Source organism: Rhinolophus sinicus, linkage group LG07 (assembly GCF_036562045.2).
Source record: "Rhinolophus sinicus isolate RSC01 linkage group LG07, ASM3656204v1, whole genome shotgun sequence".
In the NCBI taxonomy this organism is placed as follows: Eukaryota; Metazoa; Chordata; class Mammalia; order Chiroptera; family Rhinolophidae; genus Rhinolophus; species Rhinolophus sinicus.
Window position 1 is genome coordinate 39,416,992 of NC_133757.1, and position 22,345 is coordinate 39,439,336.

At 35.9% G+C, this 22,345-nt stretch overlaps 1 protein-coding gene and 1 long non-coding RNA gene across 4 annotated transcripts in view; one reads left to right on the forward strand and one right to left on the reverse strand.

The window, feature by feature from the left end:
* The window catches only part of LOC109447443 (uncharacterized), a 172,410-nt gene extending 161,555 nt beyond the window's left edge, over window positions 1–10,855 (reverse strand). Inside the window, exon 1 of the long non-coding RNA XR_012498336.1 lies at window positions 10,380–10,855. This is a non-coding gene — a long non-coding RNA (uncharacterized LOC109447443). The remainder of the gene's footprint in view (window positions 1–10,379) is intronic.
* Window positions 1–22,345, forward strand: part of PHYHIPL (phytanoyl-CoA 2-hydroxylase interacting protein like) — a 127,869-nt gene that overhangs the window by 68,790 nt on the left and 36,734 nt on the right. The window contains exon 1 of one of the 3 annotated variants that reach the window (XM_019731833.2): window positions 10,673–11,052. The exons of the other annotated variants lie outside the window; for them this stretch is intronic. Within the exon in view, the coding sequence (XP_019587392.1) occupies window positions 10,947–11,052 (106 nt within the window). The 5' untranslated portion in view covers window positions 10,673–10,946. Of the gene's footprint in view, window positions 1–10,672; window positions 11,053–22,345 lie in introns of those variants that run through there. 3 annotated transcript variants of the gene reach the window in all.

Consider the following 22,345-nt stretch of genomic DNA (forward strand, 5'->3'; position numbering starts at 1 on the left):
TCCATGAGAAGGTGAAAGCAGCAGGACGATGAGATCACATGTGCCATCTACTATTACAGATTCACAGCCTCTTATGAAGACACAGACCAAGGTTCTTACGAGCTGTGTTTTAAGAAATTCGTATTTAAAAAGTATTTTAAAAGTATAAAACAAATGAGACGCTTGATTGGCTGATGTGACACCAGACAAATTAATTTGACTGAATACATGCTGATATATTTCCGGAAGTAAACAGACGTTTGGGGTCACATATAAAGATATCCTTAAGAGAGAATAGAAAAGCTAATTAGGGCCTATCATGGTTGCATTGAATGTCATATTTGTTTTTGTGTGTGTGTCCTCTTTTCCTCCTCTGCATCCCAGAAGGGCAATTGGCTATTATGATATAAAAAAGAAAGAAAAAGATCTAGAAAGAATGATTTATTCATGGGTGTAAGACAGTGAAATAACATGGAACAGAAATCAGGGCAACAGAATGTAGTGTGTGGAAAGAATGAAACTAAATGTGTCTACTCTGTCTTAGAAATTTTGCCAGGTGATGACTTAGAATTTAACTTTGTACTTATCAGTCTGGTTCCTTGGAATAGTAGGACCTTTTCTGTAAGCTTACTGACTATACAGTGTCTCTGAAGACTTAGTCTCTCTTTGTCTGTGTTTGATTAAGGGCCCATTATTCCTTGGTTTTGTGATATCTTACACAGTCAAATCATCATTTTAGCTGAGCAATCTTTTTATGGAGGAAAAAGTAAATGCAATGTGGGACTGAGCAGTAGTACCACATGAGACCAAAGAAATAATCTCCCTTATCATTACAGCAGCATCACCTAAACCCCTATAAGGCTGTCAGGTTTGCTGTGTGAACGTCTGAAATATGACTTCATTGCATTTCATGGACTGTCAACACCGGCCACACCATGGAAGATTAGCCCATGATCTGACCCACAAAATGTGTGAATCCACAGATACTATGACACTTATCATAAAGAGAAAATCTTATTATCAAGATTCATGACATACCCTGATTTAAAGGTTTTAAGGACCATAGAGTAATCAAGAGACTACATAAAATGTAACTAGACTGCAGTAGTTATTTCATTTTTGATATGTTATGCATAATTAGCTTTAATATCATCTGATTTGTAAAAATGAAACCTGTAGTCCTTTCTTTCAGCCTAGAAATACAAAAGATCAAGAAGGTTGTTGTGACGAATAATAAATGAAAACTACTATAAAAGGACTATACAAATATGAATAGCCATACACTGTCAAAAAATAATCAAAGAACCTTTTTAATGTGAATGTACTGATAAATTACGTCAAAGCACTTACTTGTAACCAAACAGTTCAGATGAGTTACTTTAGTGTGATCAGACCACCCCCATTATGTTGTGTTTAGTTCTGGGCATTATATTCCAAGAGGGAAGCATACAATTTTACAGTAGATTCAGAGGAAGACAAGGACCCAATATCCTGAGGCAAGCTGCAGTACGTGGGAAGATGAAGACTAAAGAAAAGGCAAGTCAAAAGAGATACGATGTTTTCAATCATATATATGGCTGCCACGTGAAAAAGAATGAACTGTTTTCTGTGTCTCCAAGATAAGTGGGGAAACACTGACATTGGGAGGAAGTTCTTGATTCCATATGATGTTGACTCTGGAGAGTTCTGTAGATAGAATAGGCGACCTCAAGAGGAAAGTTTTCTAGTTGCTAGACATATTCACATACAAGTTGGTTTAACTATTGTGGAAAACTTTCAAACACAGGAAAGGCAGTAGTTAAGAAAACAACTTCCAATCATTAAAGCATTTGACACCTTTATGAATATTTTACAATGAATGAACACATATTGGAACGACAGTCTAATTTATGTGACCTAATGATGGGGCCATTAGGAAAAGCAGAAGGTGATAGTTACCTGTCTCCATGGCCCTCCCTCTTGCTACTTTCTAGTTGAAGCCCCTCCTGTGAATGGCTGCTATGCTGATTTTTATGATGCCCTTTCCTCTTGATAAAATTAGTTATCCAGAAACAACTCCATTTCTTTGCAGTCTAGAAAAATGGCAGTAACTTAGGATAGGGATAGACGTTGGCATGGACAGTGTCTCTCTTTGTATCATCACAGAAAACCTAATGGCACCTCAATAATGTGCACTGATTTCATTCATACATACATACATACATACATACATAACATTGAATCATCATGGATGTTATTAACTGAGTAATCTCTTTAATGAGCTTCTATGCACCCTGAAGTTGTTTTTTTCCATTATGGGATCTTGGAGCAGGCCTAATTTGGATGGAGTTGGAAACATTAAACTCTAGTCGAATGCATTGTGGTTGTTTTGTTTACACAAATATTACAGAGAAAGTCTCAAGGCAAGATATGGTTGTTGAATTAGGCTTCTTATCGTACTAATGAGCGTGTGGCAAATGTAAGGTGTATAACATCACCAGTGTTGCAGCACAATTTGAGAGAGGGTTGGATGTTTAGAAAAATGAAAGGGCTTTTAGGGATCCTGTAGGCATTCTTTAGCCTAGAAAGAACTTTGGCAAACTAAAATGTGCTAATCATAAAAGCCACAGCTCTAATTCTGCTGAGATAAAAATCCTAGAAAAGACTCATCAGGAAATTTCTGTGGTTAGATTTAAAGGGACACTAACTAAATCAGGGTTTCAGGAGAGCAGTTTTGAGCTGTGTTCAAATGGAACAGACTATAGATCCTGTTTATCAGTAATATAAAGATGTAAGTGAATTTGTTTTGAGCCTTGTAAAAAACTCAAAACTAGAAAGATACATCTGTGAAAGCAAGAAAACCAAAACTTGTGGCAAACTGATTGTGGCTATATTCTGACAATTCTGATCACCATATATAATTTATTTTCCAGATTCCCTGTCGTGGTACTTATGGAGGGCTGTGAAAGTGAACACATTCTGAAAACATTCTATTGTAATACATACCTTATCGAAGGGCTTCCCCAGAGAGGAGAAAGGTTTTCAATCAAAGTGGTCCAGTCTGCAGAAAAGTGCTTTCTTTTCCACCCCCACCCCAAGATTTCTTCCCCCACAACACCAGCTCCTTTTAAACTTTGACTAGTGACAGCACAGGGTATAGAAGACATGCTATTCTGAGAGCAATTTTTAGTTGAGCTTTGCTTATTCACAAATATAAAGACTGATGTTGCTTTAGTTCTTAAGGTCAATCTACCTGTGTATCACTGGAAAATAACTATTGGATTTTAAACATGGAAAAAAGTATGTGTAATACATTTTTCTTGCTTCATATGCCATATGATGCTGTACGGTAGTATTAATATTTCTAGTATATAACCATCAGTATTTTGAGTGAATCTTTCAAAATACCAAAATATTCCAGGACCTCCCCCTTTTCTGATTTTTTTAAAATCTCAAAAACAATATTGTAACATCACTCTCTGAAACCAACTGCTTCCTTTCTATTCTCAATTCTACTGTCTTCACCTATAATATCTTATAACTTCTTGCCAGAACTATATATAATAATCTCCTAAACTCCTGTCTTCCTCCATTCCATTCATCCTATGCAACATGGGCAGATTAATCTTCCTATAACACTGCAATTGCCACATACCTGCCTAAAAAGCTTCAGTAGCTCACCATTAACTATAGAACAAAAATAGGAAGCCATTGTAATTAATTGAGCAAATTCTGATTAACAAAGTGTTTTAAAGGGTTGATTTCAGTAGCAGCATTGATTAAAGAAGGGAAGTAGAAAGATTATGTACATGATAATTTCAATAATCTGGTCAAAATGATGGGAACCTAAACATGGTATTAGTACTTAAAATTCAGGGGGGGAAATCACATATCCAAGAAATATTGCAAAATTTTAATTGTTCTGAGGACAGTATGATTTAAAGAGGAAGAGAAAACCAGAAAGTTGGGTGATCCTGGGTGACTACGAGGGTACTGCTGCCAGTGACTGTAAGGACGGAAATTAGAAAAGGCAACCATTTTGGGGGATGAATTGATTAATTAGAAATGGTTATAGGAATGTAAATAAAAATGTTCATTATTGGAAATAGGACAATAGCTTTTATTTATAGTTGGGGCTTTGAGATAGGGATTTGAGGATAAAGGTGAGAATCTGAACATTAAGAAGACATTAAAATTCAAGGGAATGCATGCCTTCTCAGCGGAAATGGCTTTAAACAGGGAAGAACATAATGTCAGAGGTTGAACTTTAAAGAACACCTACGCTCTGGAGGGCATCTTAGAAGCTACAGTTGATAAACATTAGGCACACATGTAGGAAGAGACCCAGAAGAGTTCAGTGCTACAGAAATTCAGGAGAAATAAACTGTTAAAATATCAAAGAGGATGCAGATGATAAAAGGCCTTTGTATTTGGTGATGTGAAAAAAATCTCACCAGATCCAAATATGACATATGAAGAGTAAGCAAGAATCAGAGTGGTACAGATGGATGACAAATTACATGAAGATTAAAAGGTAATGAATAACACTTATAGTATTAATACTTCACAATTTATAATGGACTCCTTACATACCTTAGGATGTTAAGAAATTGGATAGAAACTGTTTGGTTCAAGTAAGATAATTTTTTAAATTAAGGAGATTTGGCAAAAAAAAAAAAAGAAGACCGAAAAAAAAAGACAAAAAAAAAAAAGTCAGAGGGGGAAAAAAGACCAAAGTAGCTAAAGGGGATAAAAATAGGAAGCTAACTCTAGTCTGCAGTACACAGGTACTGAATAGACAATACATACGGGGGAAGAAAAGTAGCAAGTTTTACCATGATCTACTGAGCTAAAAATAAGAATGAGAAATCTTACTCTGCCTTCATTTTTTCTTTTTTTTTAATTAAAGTTTATTGGGGTGACAATTGTTAGTAAAGTTACATGGTTTCAGGTGTACAATTCTGTAATATATCATCTATATATCACATTGTGATTTTTTTTCCAGTAGAAAGAGGGAATGATCAGTTTTTGAAAGTTGGAGTGGAGCTGGGGGTTTCAAAGAGAAAAGTCTACAATAGCTATTGAATTGTCAAGCAAGCTGAATTTTTACAGCATAAATTTGTAATGGATCAAGTCATCAAAAGTCTCCAACTTCTCCCATCTGTGATGACACAGAATTAGGAGTGTAGAAATCAAATACTGGGGAGAGATTCAATATTGAGTAGGTATTTGCTTATGGGCTTGGCAAAAATCTACCATTGAGATAAAACAAAAAACACACCTAACTTGATGCAATTTTTAAGGGCCCCAACACACTAAACTATACAGATATTCTAAATATGGAAGCTCTTAATGTTCTAAAATAGCTTTTAAAATATTTCTAGAAATTTGCACTGTAAAATTGACCAGATATCCTTTCTTAATGGCATTCTTAGTGTTCTATAAAAACAATATTGAGGTAACTTACAGTTCATACAGCACTTTCATATGTACTATCTCATTTGATATTCACAAGTCCAGACACTACTCAACCTGAATCAGGGTAAAGAATATAGAATATCTGAGTTGCTTTCAACTTTGTCTCTGTCAATCAGCTTTCTCTCACCCTACCATTGATAATAGGGGCTTAGGAAAAGTTATGGTAATGAGAGGGGGGAAAAAAACACATTCCATTTACTATGCATTTTTGGAAGTTTGCTTCTACCTATGGTTTTGGTTCTCACATTTTGCATTCTGCCTAGATATAAAAAGCTGGGTTGCGCCTAGGGCTGTGGTTCACCTAAGAATGACCTCTGCACTAAAGAACTTAGCAACCTACTTTTCTTTGGGTTTGATAAAATTCTAGGCTAGGTGCAGCAATTTAATTAAATACGTTCAAAGTATTGAAGTTCATTCAAATAATTCAGCAAAATATACTGAGTATCTTCTCTATGCAAATACAAGTATGTGCTTAAATTTTACAATATTACAGGGAAAATAAGATATTTTCAGGGAAGAAATATAGGTTTTATGTGATTGCAAACTCAAGATGTGTGCATAGTGATATCACTGTCAGAAAAGCTAATGTGCTCTTGGGCTGTGTTACAAGATGTCTGGAATACAGAGCAAAGATAGTGATAAGTCTACTCTGTTTTTGTTTTATTTTTTCAAAACTATTAAATTTACTATTGATAGACTACTGTAATCACAGTCCACATTCAAATTTTGATAATCACTCCAATTGTGTCTTTTATAGCAATTACTTCCCCACTTCACAGTCATTTGCTGCATTTTGTTGCCATATACTGTGTTTTTCTTTATAATCTTACTATATTTCCCACCTGGTGTGTTTACCTTAGAAAAATTAGAGCTATCCTGAGGACTGTCCAGAGTGATAGAGGGACTCAAAGCAATGTGGTATCAGAAGTATTTGAAAGAACGAGAAATATTTAGCCAGAGAATTGAATATATATGGGCAGCAGAAAAGATTATCATTACTGTGGCTGACCAACAGAGGGGAAAACTGAGGCCTTTCTATTGACCTGACAGGAGTCAGTTTTGGGCTCAGAATGAGTGAGGTTTTGGGTTACTTCATGAGGGTTTTAATTTACTATTTATTAAAAGATAAACAGCTTCTTGTCAAGGGCTTCAACATCGGACAAGAGATTGAATTAGGATATATTTAAGGCTCTTTTCAAATTTTAGTCTTATTTCTAATGTGTACTAACTTTTAAATCATAGTGTGATTGTGTCTGTGTATAACTATAAACAAAGCCCCATGGAATAAAACAAAAAGAGACTTTGGCAGAGAGAATAATCTACAGAAAATGTACCATTTGAGTGGAAACTTGAATGATTGATAGGATTTTGACTGTAATATTGGGCACCTTATGCTAACAATTAAATGATTTAAGTGCATGAAGATTGCAACTATTCACACTGCAACTTAGGTATGAAAAAATTTTTCATTTTATCTAAAACTGATTTGGTCATCTTCATGAAATCTCATTCACTGATATATAAGGGAGGGGGTGTGTGTTTTTAGTCTAATCCAGGAACTGGGTTCAATCAGTATTTTAATTAGTTCCTGTAGGTAAAGTTCACCTTTTTTAGGTAAGATCCTCAGTCTTTCAGATTTCTACCTTTTCCCCGACATCTTATTTCAGATTGTATTTGGGAGTATCAGGAGAGGGGAGCTTCCATTAACCTCAGGTATTGGAACAAAGAATTACTGGATTTGAGTAATGTCTTTTGCCCCCTCTGATCTCTGTGGTGACATCCTTTGTATGCCTAGTTGCTTCTGGTCTTTCACATGAAGATGGTGGCTGGAGGAACTCATGGTTTGTGCCTTCTCAGTTTGGTCAGGGCCTGATAGCCATCTCTAACAGGTTTCATCTTCTTGGTACTTTAGACATCCCTGGCCTAGGTCCATCCTGCAGTTTCTGATACAGTATCAACTTACTCTTTATTATTATTATTATTATTAAAGTTTATTGGGGTAACAATTGTTAGTAAAGTAATATAGATTTCAGGTGTAAAATTCTGTAATACATCATCTATATTATCACATTGTGTGCTCACCACCCAGAGTCAGTTCTCTTTTCATTACCACATAGTTGATACCTTTTACCCTTATCCACCACACCTCCCCTTCCCCCTTACTCTCTGGTAACCACTAAACTATTGTCTGTGTCTATGAGCTAGATAAAGACGATGTGGTATATATACACAATGGAACACTATTCTGCCATAAGAAAAAATGAACCAGTGCCATTTGCGCAACGTAGATGGATCTTGAGATTATGCCAAACAAAATAAAACAGACAGAAAAAGTCGAGAACCGTATGATTTCACTGATATGTGGTATATAAAACTGAAAATAGCAAAAGAACCAGACAAACAAATGAAGAAACAAAAACTCAGACACCTTGCTGTTTTGACATCAGACTTCATGATAGGTCTGCTAGCTCTCAACTCAGCTACCTTCTGAGTACACAGGAACTTTCAGCAGTTCTGGAAAGTAAACTCCTGCCCTCCCTCCATCTATAATGCCCTGTTCAAGGTTATTTGAATGTGGTAACCTCAGCCTGGTTAAGTGATATCCTTCCAAAGATTTAAGAATTGGGGCAGAATTTTTTCTTTCCTTGAGTTTTCCCATACCTATCTGGATATTTCTAAAGCTATCTCAATTCAATCCTCAAGGTGAGAATGAGTAAAAATGTTGGTTGCCTTTCTTGAGCACTTCTCTTTTCCATAATTCTGAGCCAAAGAAAACAGAATTTTCTTGTACTTTACCTACCTCATAGCCACTATCTTCCTTATATAATCTCTGGCCTGAGCCTTTATGATGAAATAGTATATCTTGTTTTCACTATGGGAGAAATTCATCATTTGGACTTCTAGGCCTGGCCTTGATATGTTAAGCCATAAACAAATTTCTATTTTGTCTCTTGACAATGCCTTGATTTGAAGCCTAACAGCTTGCAAAAAAAAAAAAAAAAAAAAAAAAAAAATCTCATATTCAATGTCAAAAGTCAAACATTAACTCTTTCTTTTGTGTTTCTTGTATAATTTAAATCCTCAGCAAAAAAGTGCCTTGGATTGAATAGGTCTTATACCCAGAAAGTCACATTAATATTTCTCAAAACATTACCCCCTTTTCCATTACACAAATATTCTGGCCCACAAATCTGATCATGCTAATCTGCCATTTAAAGCCTTTTAATAATTTTCCATTCTCTTAAAATAAAATCCTTTAGAGGCTTTCCTGACTAACCAGACGAGGTCAGGACCCATGTGTGTGCTTCCACAAGTTCCCATACTTCTTCTTTCATAACAACTGTCATAATTTTACTTTTTCAATGTGTTTCTTTCCTAATAGATTTGAACTCAACATTTCTAGTATCTAGTATATTGTCCTTGGACATAGCAGGTGCTTAATAAATATATGTATGAGTTACAGTTTTAATTATAAGCATGAGTTATATTTTTCACTTGTAAATCAATAAATTGCTAATCTAGTTTACACAGCTCCTTTTGAGATTTGTAAATTTGATACTAGTACTCTGAAAGATGAACCCATTGTGGTTGGGCTGGCAATAGCAATTTCTAGTCCTCCAGAATCAGGGTTTAGTACACAGGAAATTTACCAGTTAAGTGCCATCTTGTCATATTTCTTGACAAGTAATAACTTATCTTCTCCTTGGGGACACCCCCACCTACCACAGGAATTCTCTCAAACTACAAAAAGGAGATCCATCTTCATTAATACCTAAGTTCATAATGAGGACACTTCACTTTAAAATACCCAATTATCTTCCACAGATTTTTATCAACTTGCAGTTGTGCCAGGTTTTCTCTCAGGCTTATTTTACCTTAAGCTGGTCCTTCTGTTTTATGAGGCTCCCATTAACCAGATTTAGTCATGTTAAGACTACATGGATGTGGCTAGAAAGGGTAGCATATAGCAATCTATTATGTAAATTGCTACTTTATTGGTTAACATTTATGTTTGAAATTGGAAAAATCAATAAAAAGGAACTTTAATTGAGAATAAATACACACACTAAAAAGGGGTGGTGGTGGTACTATTTTTGATCCTGAAATAGCAACAAAACTAAAAACCTATTTTAAAGAAGCAAGGCAACAGAGGTCAACAGGCTGCGATCTGTATCTATTTTATTTTAAATACATTTGCACCTCCACTAAGTGTAATACAGAATCTTAAATGCCACTAAAAACAATGGGCAGACAAGTTTAGGGTAACTTGAGGGAACAGAAAAGGTTCCTTCTATGTCCCTGAGGGCATGCAGGCTACTGTTTTCCTTGCCCCCTTCACTGGCAGACAGAAGGATGGAAGGAAGGGAAGAGGGAGGGGGGGATAGAGAGGGAGGAAGGGAGGGAGGGAGGGAGGGAGGGAGGGAGGAAGGAAGGAAGGATGGAGAGGAAGGATGGAGAGGAAGGATGGAGAGGAAGGAAGGAAGGAAGGAAGGAAGGAAGGAAGGAAGGAAGGACGGACGGAGGGAGGGAGGGAGGGAGGAAGGAAGGAAGGAAGGAAGGAGGGAGGGAGGGAGGGAGGGAGGGAGGGAGGGAGGGAGGGAAGGAAGGAAGGAAGGAAGGAAGGAAGGAAGGAAGGAAGGAAGGAAGGAGAGGAAGGAAGGAAAGAAGGCGGGCGGGCTGAAAGGAGGGAAAGAGGGAAGGATGGTTCTGCCCCTAAACCTTGCCCCTCCTCAATTAATGCATTCATTTCTCACACTGCTCTTCTCACACTGGCGCAGCTGTTTCGGAGGAATGTCAGGCTGAGCAAGCAGGATATGGGTGTCGAGCAGCCCCGGACCTTGTTGGGGCGAAAGTAGCCCGCTGGTTCCAAAACCCCGATACAAAGGGTCTGAACCCTTATTTTCCAATCCGGATAAACAATCAACCTGCTCACTCTCACCTACCCGTGTAGACGCCGCAGTGCCAACCTGGGCTCCGACTGACACTGCGAGGAGCGAAAGAGCGCCAAATCGCCCTCACCGGCAGAGAGGGCCAGGCGAGCGCGTGTCAACCCCGGTCGCCTGCAGTTCCTGCGCGCTCTGCCGTCCAACGCCTCATGCGCGGGGTTGCGGGGGCCATGGCGCGAGGGCAACCGGGGACGCGTGCGCGCGGAAGGGCGGGGGAGGGGAGCGCCGCGTGCCAGCAGGTGGGCGCGTCCTTTCTCGCGCGTGCGCGCGCCGCGCTTTCTCCCTCCCGTTCTCCGCGCGTCGCGTCCCCTCCCCGCCGGGAGCGCGCACCTCCCGCCCTCGCGCGGGTCTCTTTTGGTCTCTGAGAGCCGCACATTACCCGGAGCTGCTGCCAGGGCCGTCGCCTCCGCCGCGGCTCTAGCGCGGCGGCTCAGCCTCAGCTCCTCAGCGCCGCATCTCAGAGCAACTCCCATTCCTCCGCCACTCCCTGTCCCTTTCCCGCCCTTCTCTCCCACCGAGAGACCCTGGATACGAAGCTAGCGGGCTTGAGAAGGGGGCTATAAAATGGAGGTGCCGCGCCTGGATCATGCCCTCAACAGCCCCACCAGCCCCTGTGAAGAGGTGATCAAAAATCTCAGCCTGGAGGCCATTCAGCTTTGCGACCGGGACGGTAAGAGCGACCGGGACCTTAAGGAGAGGGGTGCCGAGCCCGCGGCCAGGTGCCGCGGCGGCTCTGGCTCCGCGAACCCTGCCGGTCCAGGTGGCAAGGTCTTTTGTTGTCCCCTCTGTGCAAATTAAAGCAGGTGGGGGTTCCCTTCAGCCTACCCGCCCTCCTCTCAAGCCCCAGAAACAAAAGGACCCCGGAGCTAGCGCGTTGGCACGGAAAGTCGCCATCGACCCGGCCGTGGCGCCCCTCGCCGTCCTTGCCCGTCTGGCCCCGGCCGAGGAGCTGCCCCGGGAGGGCGCCGTTACTGCCCGAGGCTGCTGCCCGATACGAGACGTTTCTGATCTTTGCCGCAGTCCGAATTTCCTGGGTCTCCCGGCACCAAAGGGGAAAATGCCCTCTGCGTGTTCCCAGCACCCCCCCCCCACGACCATCACACTCCTCACCCCCCATACACGAACACTAGTTAGCATTCTCAGCTCAGAAACTTATCAGTTCTTTTTTAAAACCTCCCATCTTCAGAACCCCTCGCCTCCCCTACCCCACCCCACCCCCACCATTTAGAATTCTTTTTCATCCTCTCAAAATGGGATTGGGACGGCAGTTGTTTTTTTCAGTGAAGGACCAAGAAAGAGTGCGTTTCAGCACCAAGGACAGCCACAAGCTTTGTGGTTTGGGGCTGTTAATTCCGAAACTGTCAAAAATCTGTAAAGGAAGTGGCCTGATATATCTGCTGTGATTCAGAATATGTGGCGAATATGTGGCGAATATTCACCGTTGTGTCTTGATATTATATGGCTTAGTCTATTGTTATTAAAGTTGTCAGTCTCCTAAAGAAGGAGACTGAACACAGGTCTGAGCGATAGAGGTAACCTAGTACTATGTGCAACATGGGTAGTTGTAGTGCTTCTGTGTTTGTTTGAAGTAGTTGGAGAGTCAGCGCTGTTACAGTAATGGGGAATAAAACTTCATTTGTAAAACAGATATCTGATTAGTAATTGGCCAAATAATTGTGAGACTGTATATCTGACAAAGGAAAAACAATTTGTATTGTCAAGATGATCCTGAAAACTTTTGGCTGTAAATAAAATTAATGTTTAACTGTATATAGCGACGATGATTTTAAAATGCTTTTTTAGGAAAGGTTATACTAAGGAGATACCAATATGCTTACAGTAAGGTTGTAAAATTTATCAGTATGCAATCCAAATAAAGAGTGAAAGGTCTTGTTTCCAAAGTCATTTACGTGGTAATAACTTGGTTAGGCGTTGCTATGTAGTACAGTTTAGGTCAACTGAACACTGAATTGCTGTTTATTAATAAATTTAGGACACAGACTAATTGCTCTTTGAAGCCAAAGTCACTTTAAATAATTTCTGAAACAGGTGTAGCATGGATAAATAAATACTCTTGCAAAAGCTGCTTATATTTCCTTTATCCTTGGACTTTTGGTCACCATAGTAATAGGTGCACATATTTATGACATCTAAAAAAATCATTATTTGGGCATTCCATATATAAGTTTGCATTATTAGACTACAAAGATTATTTTTAATATACCACTTAGTAAGTCATTTGGCTTTAGCTTATACATTTGTGAAATGACTTTTTATAATCTTACCATTGTAAATATTTTGATTTTCCCCAATTGACTTGAGAGAAAACCAAGAATCTAATAAAAGTAGATTTCATTTTCATTTACTTCAATGATATATCAAAAGTTCATTACTGTAGTTATTGGAAATAGGTAATTCATGGTTGCTCCTCAGAACCCAGTAATCTTATTACTTAAAATTACCTTTACCACATGTTTTAAAGATATTAGTAATATTAATAAAGATATCACTTTTTTATGAACTTTACAGAGTTAATAGTGTAGGGTGCAAAAATTAATGCTGCATTTATTGTGGTTTCTTCTAGAGTGGTGGCTCTTTTATTTTGACAATATTTTTTAGAAACCTGCAAAATATTCTAGAAACTTGCAAAAGAGTAAATTATGTAATATTTAATGGGGGGTGCTGGCACTAACCAATATCTATGAAAATTACTACTTGTTTGCAGACTTTCAATTGATTAAACATAGATTAATTAAATAGGGTTTCATTTTATAGAATAGCGCATACCAACAAGTACAAAGAGACAAGTCTTCTATTAAAAAGATGTGTAAAATTTGGAAATAGCTTATGCAGAGAGGTTGTTCAATGTTTAATTTTTTATTTTGTGACTACATGTCAGTTTCAAAAAAAAATGTTAAGTTGACATCATAATTTAGAGGAGATAATATAGTTGTTTTTACAGAACAATTTTAAAATGTTGCTTTAAATTTGTCAAGCAGGTCTTATTTATCCTAATTTTATATTGAGAAATAGTCAGCTACATAGATGGTATTTGCTCCCTTCACGTCTTTCATTTTACTTCCTCCCAGGTCTCATTTTACTTCTATAAATATGTACCAGAAAGATTAGGATGTGGCAGAAGATCTATTTTGTGCTTAAGTACGTAATAAGTGCTATATTTTCATAATTTTATGATGATATAAATATATCTGTCTTGTTTGCTCTTTACTTTTCTCACTTTATTTTACTGTACTATTAATCTGACGATAGAAAAAAATGAGAGCAACATGAATTCCTTGGAAGTGGGATAAAATAGAAAAGGAGAAAATATGATTGTTAAACATACATTTCCTTTTATTCTCTCCACTTGTAGGTGTTTTTAATTTTATAATGTTGTGTTTATTGCATCAACTAAGAGCTATAGTTGTTGGTAAAAATAACTGTTATATCTTTCTGTGTTTCCTTGGCTCTCCTCTTAGGTTTTTTTCTGTCACTTGCCCATTTTCTTATAAATTAATGTTTATACTGTTAGCAACAATGTACAATGTTTCTTTTTTTTCATAGATTCTCAAAGTATTTAATAGTCTGTATAGAATATGAAACAGAGTCCAAGTGGTCACTTAATTGAGTTTTTTAATTAAGCAAAAGGATTCTTATACATACACATTATCTCATGAATGCTTTTATCCTAGGCATGTATGCTTTGGTTGCTAGTACATGGTCCTGCCTGGATGTTACTTGTAGTTCAAAATGATGATTCTGGATAGACTTCTATCAGGAAACCTCTGCAAATGTGCTGTAGATGTAGTCTTTTGTATAAACTCTGTTGCAAGTAGAAGAGTATTTCTGTTCCTGTATCTCTGCTGTGCTGAAGTATCCTCAGTTTGCATATATAATGTACTTTAATTGTGGCTTCTCAAAAAAATTGAAAGAAAAGATTAATGTCTCATATGCAAGCATCAGTAATATGGGGAACCATTTCCACTTTGTTTCTTTACATAGATACTTCATACCCCAATTTATCCTTGATAAGACAAAACAGCTCCAACCTCACACATAAAATTGTACATTAGTTTTCATCTTTTTTATCATGCATGTGTATATAGAAGTTTTCTTTTCTTGTTGAAAAGGAAAAATCTACGGGGGGTGCCAAAAAATGTATGCAAGTGGACACCGGTCAACATTGCTCAAGCAGTAGTTTGCCATAATCAGAAGTGTCTGGACGCTGATGGTAACCATTTTGAGCACCTCTTGTAATTGCAGAAGTCAAACATGACTTGTATTCATCTTTTATTATTGGTATATATTGAGTATTACAATTTTAATAGTTTTTTCCTTTCTTAAAATGTGTATACATTTTATTGGCACCCTCTGTATATGTTGCTTTACATGCATCCAAGCTCCCTGCACTCTTACTGTAATAGTAAGGAAGAAAATACAAAATTAATTTGTTGTATAGACTTAAATCCATCCCCAAGGTTTACAAGCTTTAACAAGTATTGTTTCCATAATCAAGGCATTTTATGAGTGCCGTGATATGATTTATGGAGTTTATGATGCTAGTCAGCAACAAAACATGTTTTAAAGAAATTGCACAGAAGCTGACAGATTACCTACCCTCTCTTTGTCTCTAACAATAGTTTTGTGGAGGAAAAGAAAAACGTTTTTTTCCTTTTTACACAGTTAAAAATTCTTTGAATTTGAACATTAACCTATCTATTTAAATTATAAATCAGTTGGGACTTCCTTCTTTATGCTTATTGACATGTGAATTAAACAATTTTAACTTTGGAAACATAAAGTCACATGCGGATGCTTAGTAGCACCATGCTGTATTAGCTAATCCATAATGACATTTTCTGAAGCAGACATCTAGGAGGAGTGCCCATAACTGTTATTTTGATAGTACAGGAATGTAAGATAGTCATTATTCAGTCTCACTGACATGCATATAGCATAGTGGTAATACTATTTTAGAATCAGAAAGACCTCTGACATAGTATTGATTCTTGATAGATATGTTTGTTACCTTAAGCAAATTACTTAACCTTTGTTTAGCTTCAAACTTTCTCATGTAAAATGGATATAATGTTGATCCTGTAGTACTGTTAAATTAATTAAGTGAAAAATTAAATATCATTTCTCACAAATCTTAACATAAAATAGATAATAATTATAATAAATAGAATATTATTCTCTACATACATTCTTGAATTGAACAGCTTTTGATTTTTCTTTTTTGCCAATGTTTAGATCTTTGTTTTTTTATTTGAATTGTGTTTTATTTACTTAGTAAATTCTTCTTATGCACTTCAACTTGAGTGGTCAATGGAAACTATAAATTCTGAATTTTAAAAGGACAGTAAGTTTTATAATCACAGTTACAGTACTCTGTCCTTTGCTTATGTGTATAATTTTCTATCCCATCGGTAATATCCTTGTCAGACTTAATCCTACAAACTGTTTTCAGCTTCTACTTAAAACCCACTGTTTGTTGTGTTTCATGTACCTTGTGACTTTGATACCTGCTTTGGGTAGGCATTTGTATCAATGCACTTCTCTGTTCATGGTTTAACAGTTTTTTTCTTTATGATTTTTTTTTCTAAGGATAGGTTTTTACTAGCATATGTGACCTTTGGATTCATTTCTTAGACCCAGATATGACTATAGAGATACTGTAAAATTTTATTAGTGATTATGAAACAAAAGAAAAAAAACTAAAAGAAACAAAGAAACAAACATGAAGCTTGAAAACCATCAGCTTAAACCAATTCATATTCTTGGTAGGGGTTCTAATTCATTCCCCGTGAAGAATAGGAAATTATTACAGTAAAAGTCACATCAAAGAATATGTGACCAGACTCCCTCCAGTGGTAGAATGACTGATGTGTCCTAAGTAGTAACACTGGCAACTTGCTTTGTTGCCTAGGTGAGCCAGCAGAACACTGTCTAAGCAAATTTCCAAGTCATATTGTTTATTACTGCTGCTATTTCCCCCTCATTTACGCCCAATCTTGATTTTTCCTGTAACTTGCGTGAGTATAGTTTTCTGATTACTTTTATATTTTATTCTGGGCTTCAGTAATAACAGCAGCTGCAACAATTACTGCAGAAAGCGTAATCCTTCTAATTTCTGGTTTTCCTTCTCTGCCCTTAATAGATGCATAATTTAAGTTTTGCCTTATAGTATTTGCTTCATTCTTGGATTTGTTTTACATTTCTGTTAAATTTCTCTATAAGAATCTTTTTATTGTTTATTAATTATTTAAATTCAGTTTTTACTACCGGAAAGCATTTGCCTCATCTGTTAACTATCTGAAATATTTTATTATTGCTAGTTAGTAGTTAAACTGTCTTGTTGATCTGTCTATATTTTATACACGTAGATTTGAAAGTAAAATTAGTATTTGGGAAAGACCCCTAGCAGTAAAGAGTTGAAGAATCATGACATGAAAACAGGATAAGCAGGATCAGCTTGTTCTCCATATGGAAGGATAGTGAGCGGTCATAGTATCAAAGAAATAAACAGTTACTAAGAATTTGTGATTGAATTTTCAAGCAAAATGGAAAGGATCAGGAATAACTTTTAGAATTTAAGTCTGGGAAATCAGAAGAATCATTGGGGGGAAAAAGGAGAAAGGAAATAATGTTTAGATGCCATGATGACAATTTTTTACATCTCAAATTTTGAGTCTGATTGGACATCCAAATATGTCCTATGCCCTTTTACAAGGGCACTTCCCTCTCTCACAGAGATCACATTCCCAGAACAATGTTGTATACTGCCATCTCACTGTTGTTCACTGTGGATCCCCATTGGAGAACCCAGTTACATACTCTTCTTTTACAAATTAAAGGCAAGATCCTTCACAGCAAAATGGTTATGACTCGCTTTATTGCAATTCTCACTTTAGTGTGGTGGTCTGGAACCAAACCTGCGACCACTCTGAGGTGTATGCTCTGCCTGCATGCAGTGTTCAGTTAGTTGCAGACAAGACTCAGGTGCCTGTGCCTGGCCTTTCAGGTCATGTTAAGTAGAAGGGGCTTACTATGAGTTTTGCGTACTTCTCTAATTATATTTGTGATGAAGTTATTCTATATTTGGGATAGAGTTATACTTTTGCCAGTATAGGTAATGGAAATAATTACCCATAAAACTAAAAATGGATCCCTAGTTAAAATGAGAAATGTTAAAACAATAAAACGAGATATGCCCGTACATAATGTGTTTGTAAATTTTTACTTGAGCATATACTTGCTGACTTGAGTTAGAAAAACAAACAAACATGAAACATGAACAGAGCCCTAACCTTTTTATACATTGTGCCATTTTTTTTTGCCGTGAGATAGCAGGAAAAGTTCTGTTTTGATGTCTACCCCAAAATCACATAATACAGAACAATATAATGTGTGATGTTTGTATTACAGTTTTAAAAATAGTTTAGAAATAATTAAAAAGGAATTTAAATGATAATGTTTGCGGAATCCTTTAATGAACTCTGTATTAAAAAATTAAATCATTGCTCAGAACCACTTTAAACCATTGGTTCTCAAAATTTATCACCTGCAGGGCTTGTTAAAACAGATTGCTGGGCTCCATGCCCAGAGTTTCTGATTCATTAGATCTGAGGCGGAGCCGAAGAATTTGAATTTTCTAGCAAATTTCCAGGTGATGCCGATGTTGGTGATTCATTTGGAGAACCACTGCTCTGGTTCCTTACCAAAGAAGTTCTTAGGTAAGGGAGAGATATTACACATTTGGTTTAATAAATAGTATTCTGGCTCCATTTGAGGAATGAACTGGAATGTTGAGCTCAGGAGTTTAACCACTTATAAGGTAATTATAGATACTAGGATTGTTAAGAGATTAAAATGGGGGGTGGAATTGAACATTTCTGACAAAAAACATTCGTTGACTTTGTCATTAAACTGGAATTGTGAGACAGATAAATTTACTAGCATAGGAGACTGGGTACATTTTGACACCAGTAAATAAAGTGGTAATTGTTGGTTGAAGGGAATGTGAAGTAGTAGTGTTGATAACCAGCTATTACTAAAGTGTTTTGGAAACAAGTTAGGTTTCACGTGTCTGTGACATTAATGAAAATGTCAAGATGACTGTCAGAAATATCTACCTGTGTCTCATAGGGAGCGAGTTTAAGGATAAAGGTGAAAATTTGGTAATCCTTTTGAGGCTGTTTTTCTGCTGCTCCTATTTCTCCTTTATCAAGTGTTCCTCCCTTTCTTTACCTTTTTAGTCAGTCTTCTTTCAGACCCATGTCAAATTGTTGAACTGCTCACTAAAGTGAGTAAATTCAAATGTTGGTGTCTTTTTTTGTGGTATGTAAAACCATTTGAAAATTAATTACTTTTGATATAATAAATTTGACTTGGATGTGGTTATTTGGGGAAGTTAACATGGAAGAAATACAATTGACCTAAGCTCTGAACTTGATAGATTTATCCTGGTTATTTTGACTGGAAAGAGTATTAAGTATATGATTTTCTGTGTTTACTGTGGAAAAACTCTGGTTTAATTTTTCCCTCCTTGGCAACATAGTCTGCAGTACATAAAATAAATGAACTGTTGGAACTCAAGTTAGCAGAAAAATAATGAAACTGTAGCCTAAAGAAAAACTAATCTTCACCAAAGCTATTTCTAGGGCTTACATACTGAACATATATTTCCAAGACTTTCTTTTGACTGTGAACCTACTAATTTTAATGTTTACTAGGGTATCTATTGGAAGCTAGTCTAAATAATGTGTAGTCTTTTTACACTTAATTTTTGTTTTCTGCAGATTCTTTAAGCTTAGATAAACTTTAATCATTATAATTTTATGTAACTTTTTCAAGCTGTGCTAAGTCTGGGTATTTTAGCCTATTTTTGTATATTTTCTTCTGATGCAGGTCAGTATATCCAATATTAATTTCCCTGGGACTTGATATAGCTTTTTTGGTTATTACTTTTAGTGATTTCTTTTTTTTAAAGGAAACCCTAATGACTAACAAGCAGTGAGTGGTTCTCAAATTTGCTGTTTACACTACTTGTTTTGCTAAAATCTTTACTCATTGAAATTCTAATGATAAAATTTACAGTAATAAACTCAAGGTTGAAATAGTGATAAATGTGCCAAATACAATCTGGCCACCTCTACCAGAATTTTATTCTGCACCATGGATTGTAGAAGTATACCTACCACTATATAAATAGTTCTAAGAGCTTCACAAATATTTCTAACAACTTCTTATGGATCAACACTTGATGAACTTTTCCTTGCCCTCATAATAATTTGAAGAATTTTCCCCCAGTTTTTTTGCCTGTAATATTAATACATTACAATTTTAATTTTATGACATTCAAAGACCATTTAGCTTCATTATCATGTACTAATAGTTTAATGAAAATCTTAAATACATTTCTCTGGATACATGCATGATGCTATTTATCATAAATAATGTGCGTGTATTTAGTTATTTTCATTGCATTTTAAAATCTAGATGTGCTGTCCTTTAAGAAAATCTGAAATTTCAAATCTGAACTTACAAAACACATTAATCAGGGAATAAGTATTTTCCCTTCAATAGTGTTCTGTCATTTCTCTAATGTTTTAATTGTTTCCTTAAGAATTTGACAGGCAAAATGGCTATGAAATGTCATACCAACTAAATTTTCTTAAACAATGGTTTCTTAAATTATTTCTGGAATTTTTATGAAGGGAAGTATATATTAGTTATTAGGAAGTCAAAGATTTAACATTTTTAGCTTCTATTTATAGGCCATGTCAAAGGTAGCTAAATTATAATTGTGCTGACAAATTTCGAAAGCACTGCTGAATTTGTATCATTTGCCTATAGTTTTGCAAATCTTGTTGCCCAACATTTCTTTCTTTTTTTTTAAATTTGAGCACGTAGAACTCTTGTGTAGTGTCAAAAACATCATTTTGAAGTAAAAAAATGATTCCTAAGAAAGCAAAGTGTGATGAATTAAGAAAACAAAAAGGAGAAAAAGGATTTTACCCAGAATAGCTGTTGTTAAACGAAAAAGTAGTTTTGCAAATTTTTGAATAGACTAGTATGATTATACTAACAATATATAGTATTGTTATTTTGGTAGCAGAATTTACTTTGCTTTTAAAATGATTTTAATTCCCTCATATTATCACTACAGGTCTGTGAATGGCTTACTTCCACTTTCCTGTTGTAGTCTACTGCTTTTTAAGGGGAAATTATATACTTTGTTTTCACAATGTAAGGATGTTCAAAAGTGTTGTGTAAAAGCCATGGGTATATTTTGTATGAACCCAAGGGCACATAAGATAATCAGTTGGGGCGAAGAAATAGAACTTCTGTTAGTATTTATTTTGTCTTATCTAAAATAAGAAAAAATAAGTTTCATTAATCTTATCTATATAGTTTAATACTTAGTATTAGGTTGGTGCAAAAGTAATTGCAGTTTAAAAGATTGAAAATAATTGCAAAATCGCTTCTTGGCCTTTTGGATAAGGTCAAGTGAAAATAATTGCAAAAACCGCAATTGCTTTTGCACCAACCTAGTATGTCAAACTACCATGTATACTGTATGTACATGGGGTACCTTTATATAATTAGTGTATGAAATTGAGAAATGACAAATGTTAGTGTTTAGTAAGGCACCTAATGATGCACTTTCTCCATTCTGATGTATCCGTTCTTGTGTGATATCTTTTCTAACTGCGCCCTTAAAACCAAGTATCCAAGTAAACGAACTTAGAGCTGGTCATTTGAGTTGCTGTATTACAAAATGTTACACCAAGTTTATCAAAATAAAAACACTTATTCATATACTTATTTTAGTAGTAAGGAAAAATAAATTATTTTAAATTGTGTATTTTATCATTTTGAATTTCTATTTTGTCTGTAGTCTATAATGTTCATAATATTTATTTAGTACAGTAGTTCATGTGTATAATTTATAAAGAAACGACTATTTATAAGTACACTCTCAACATTTTTTTATATAGAGGTACAAGGTAAAAAGAGTTTTAAGAATGAATTTTTATAATATTCACTCTTTTTTTTACACTTCTTGCTTTATAGAGCAAGGTATATTTGTAATGAATAAATCCACTCAACATTGAAAGGTGCTATTATGGTAACATGACATAACTATATACCCCTTTTCATCAAAAACTTAAATGTGTTTTTTATTGAGGTATAATTGACATAACATTTTATTAGTTTCAGTTATAGATTATAATGATTTGATGTTTGTGTGTATTGCAAAATGACCACCACAATAAGTCCAGTTAACATCCATCATCATACATAGTTATAAATTTTTTTTCTTGTGATGAAAACTTTCAAGATTCACTCTCCTAGCTACTTTCAAATGTGTAGTATAGGATTAACTATAGTCACCATGTTTTATATGGCATCACCATGACTTACTCATTTTATAACTGAAATTCGTAACTTTGGACCTCCTTCACCCATTCTGTCCACCCTATAACCACTGCGTCACGTAACCATCAATTTGTTCTCTATATCCATGATATTGGGGGGGCAGTGCTTGTTTGGTTGTTTTAGATTTCACATATAAGTGAGATCATATAATATTTATTTTTTTCTGTCTGACTTATTTCACTTACACTTAGTATAATGCCCTCAAGGTCCATCCATATTGACTTTCTTTAGTGGTATGCTTAGATTCCTTTCTCTTTATATTTTGTGTAACTACTATAGGTTTTTGCTTTGTAGCTACCATCAGGTTTACATATAACAACTTGTATTTACAACAGTGTATTTTAAGTTGATGCAACTTAAATTTGAGTACATTATTAACCTTTATAGTTTTACTCTCACCCTCACCTGGTATGACTTTGATGTCACATTTTACATCTTTCTATCTTGTATATCCTTTAAGTAGTTGTAGTACCCTTTCTTTTCAGCTTAAAGTTTCTTTAATATTTTTTTTTTAAAGC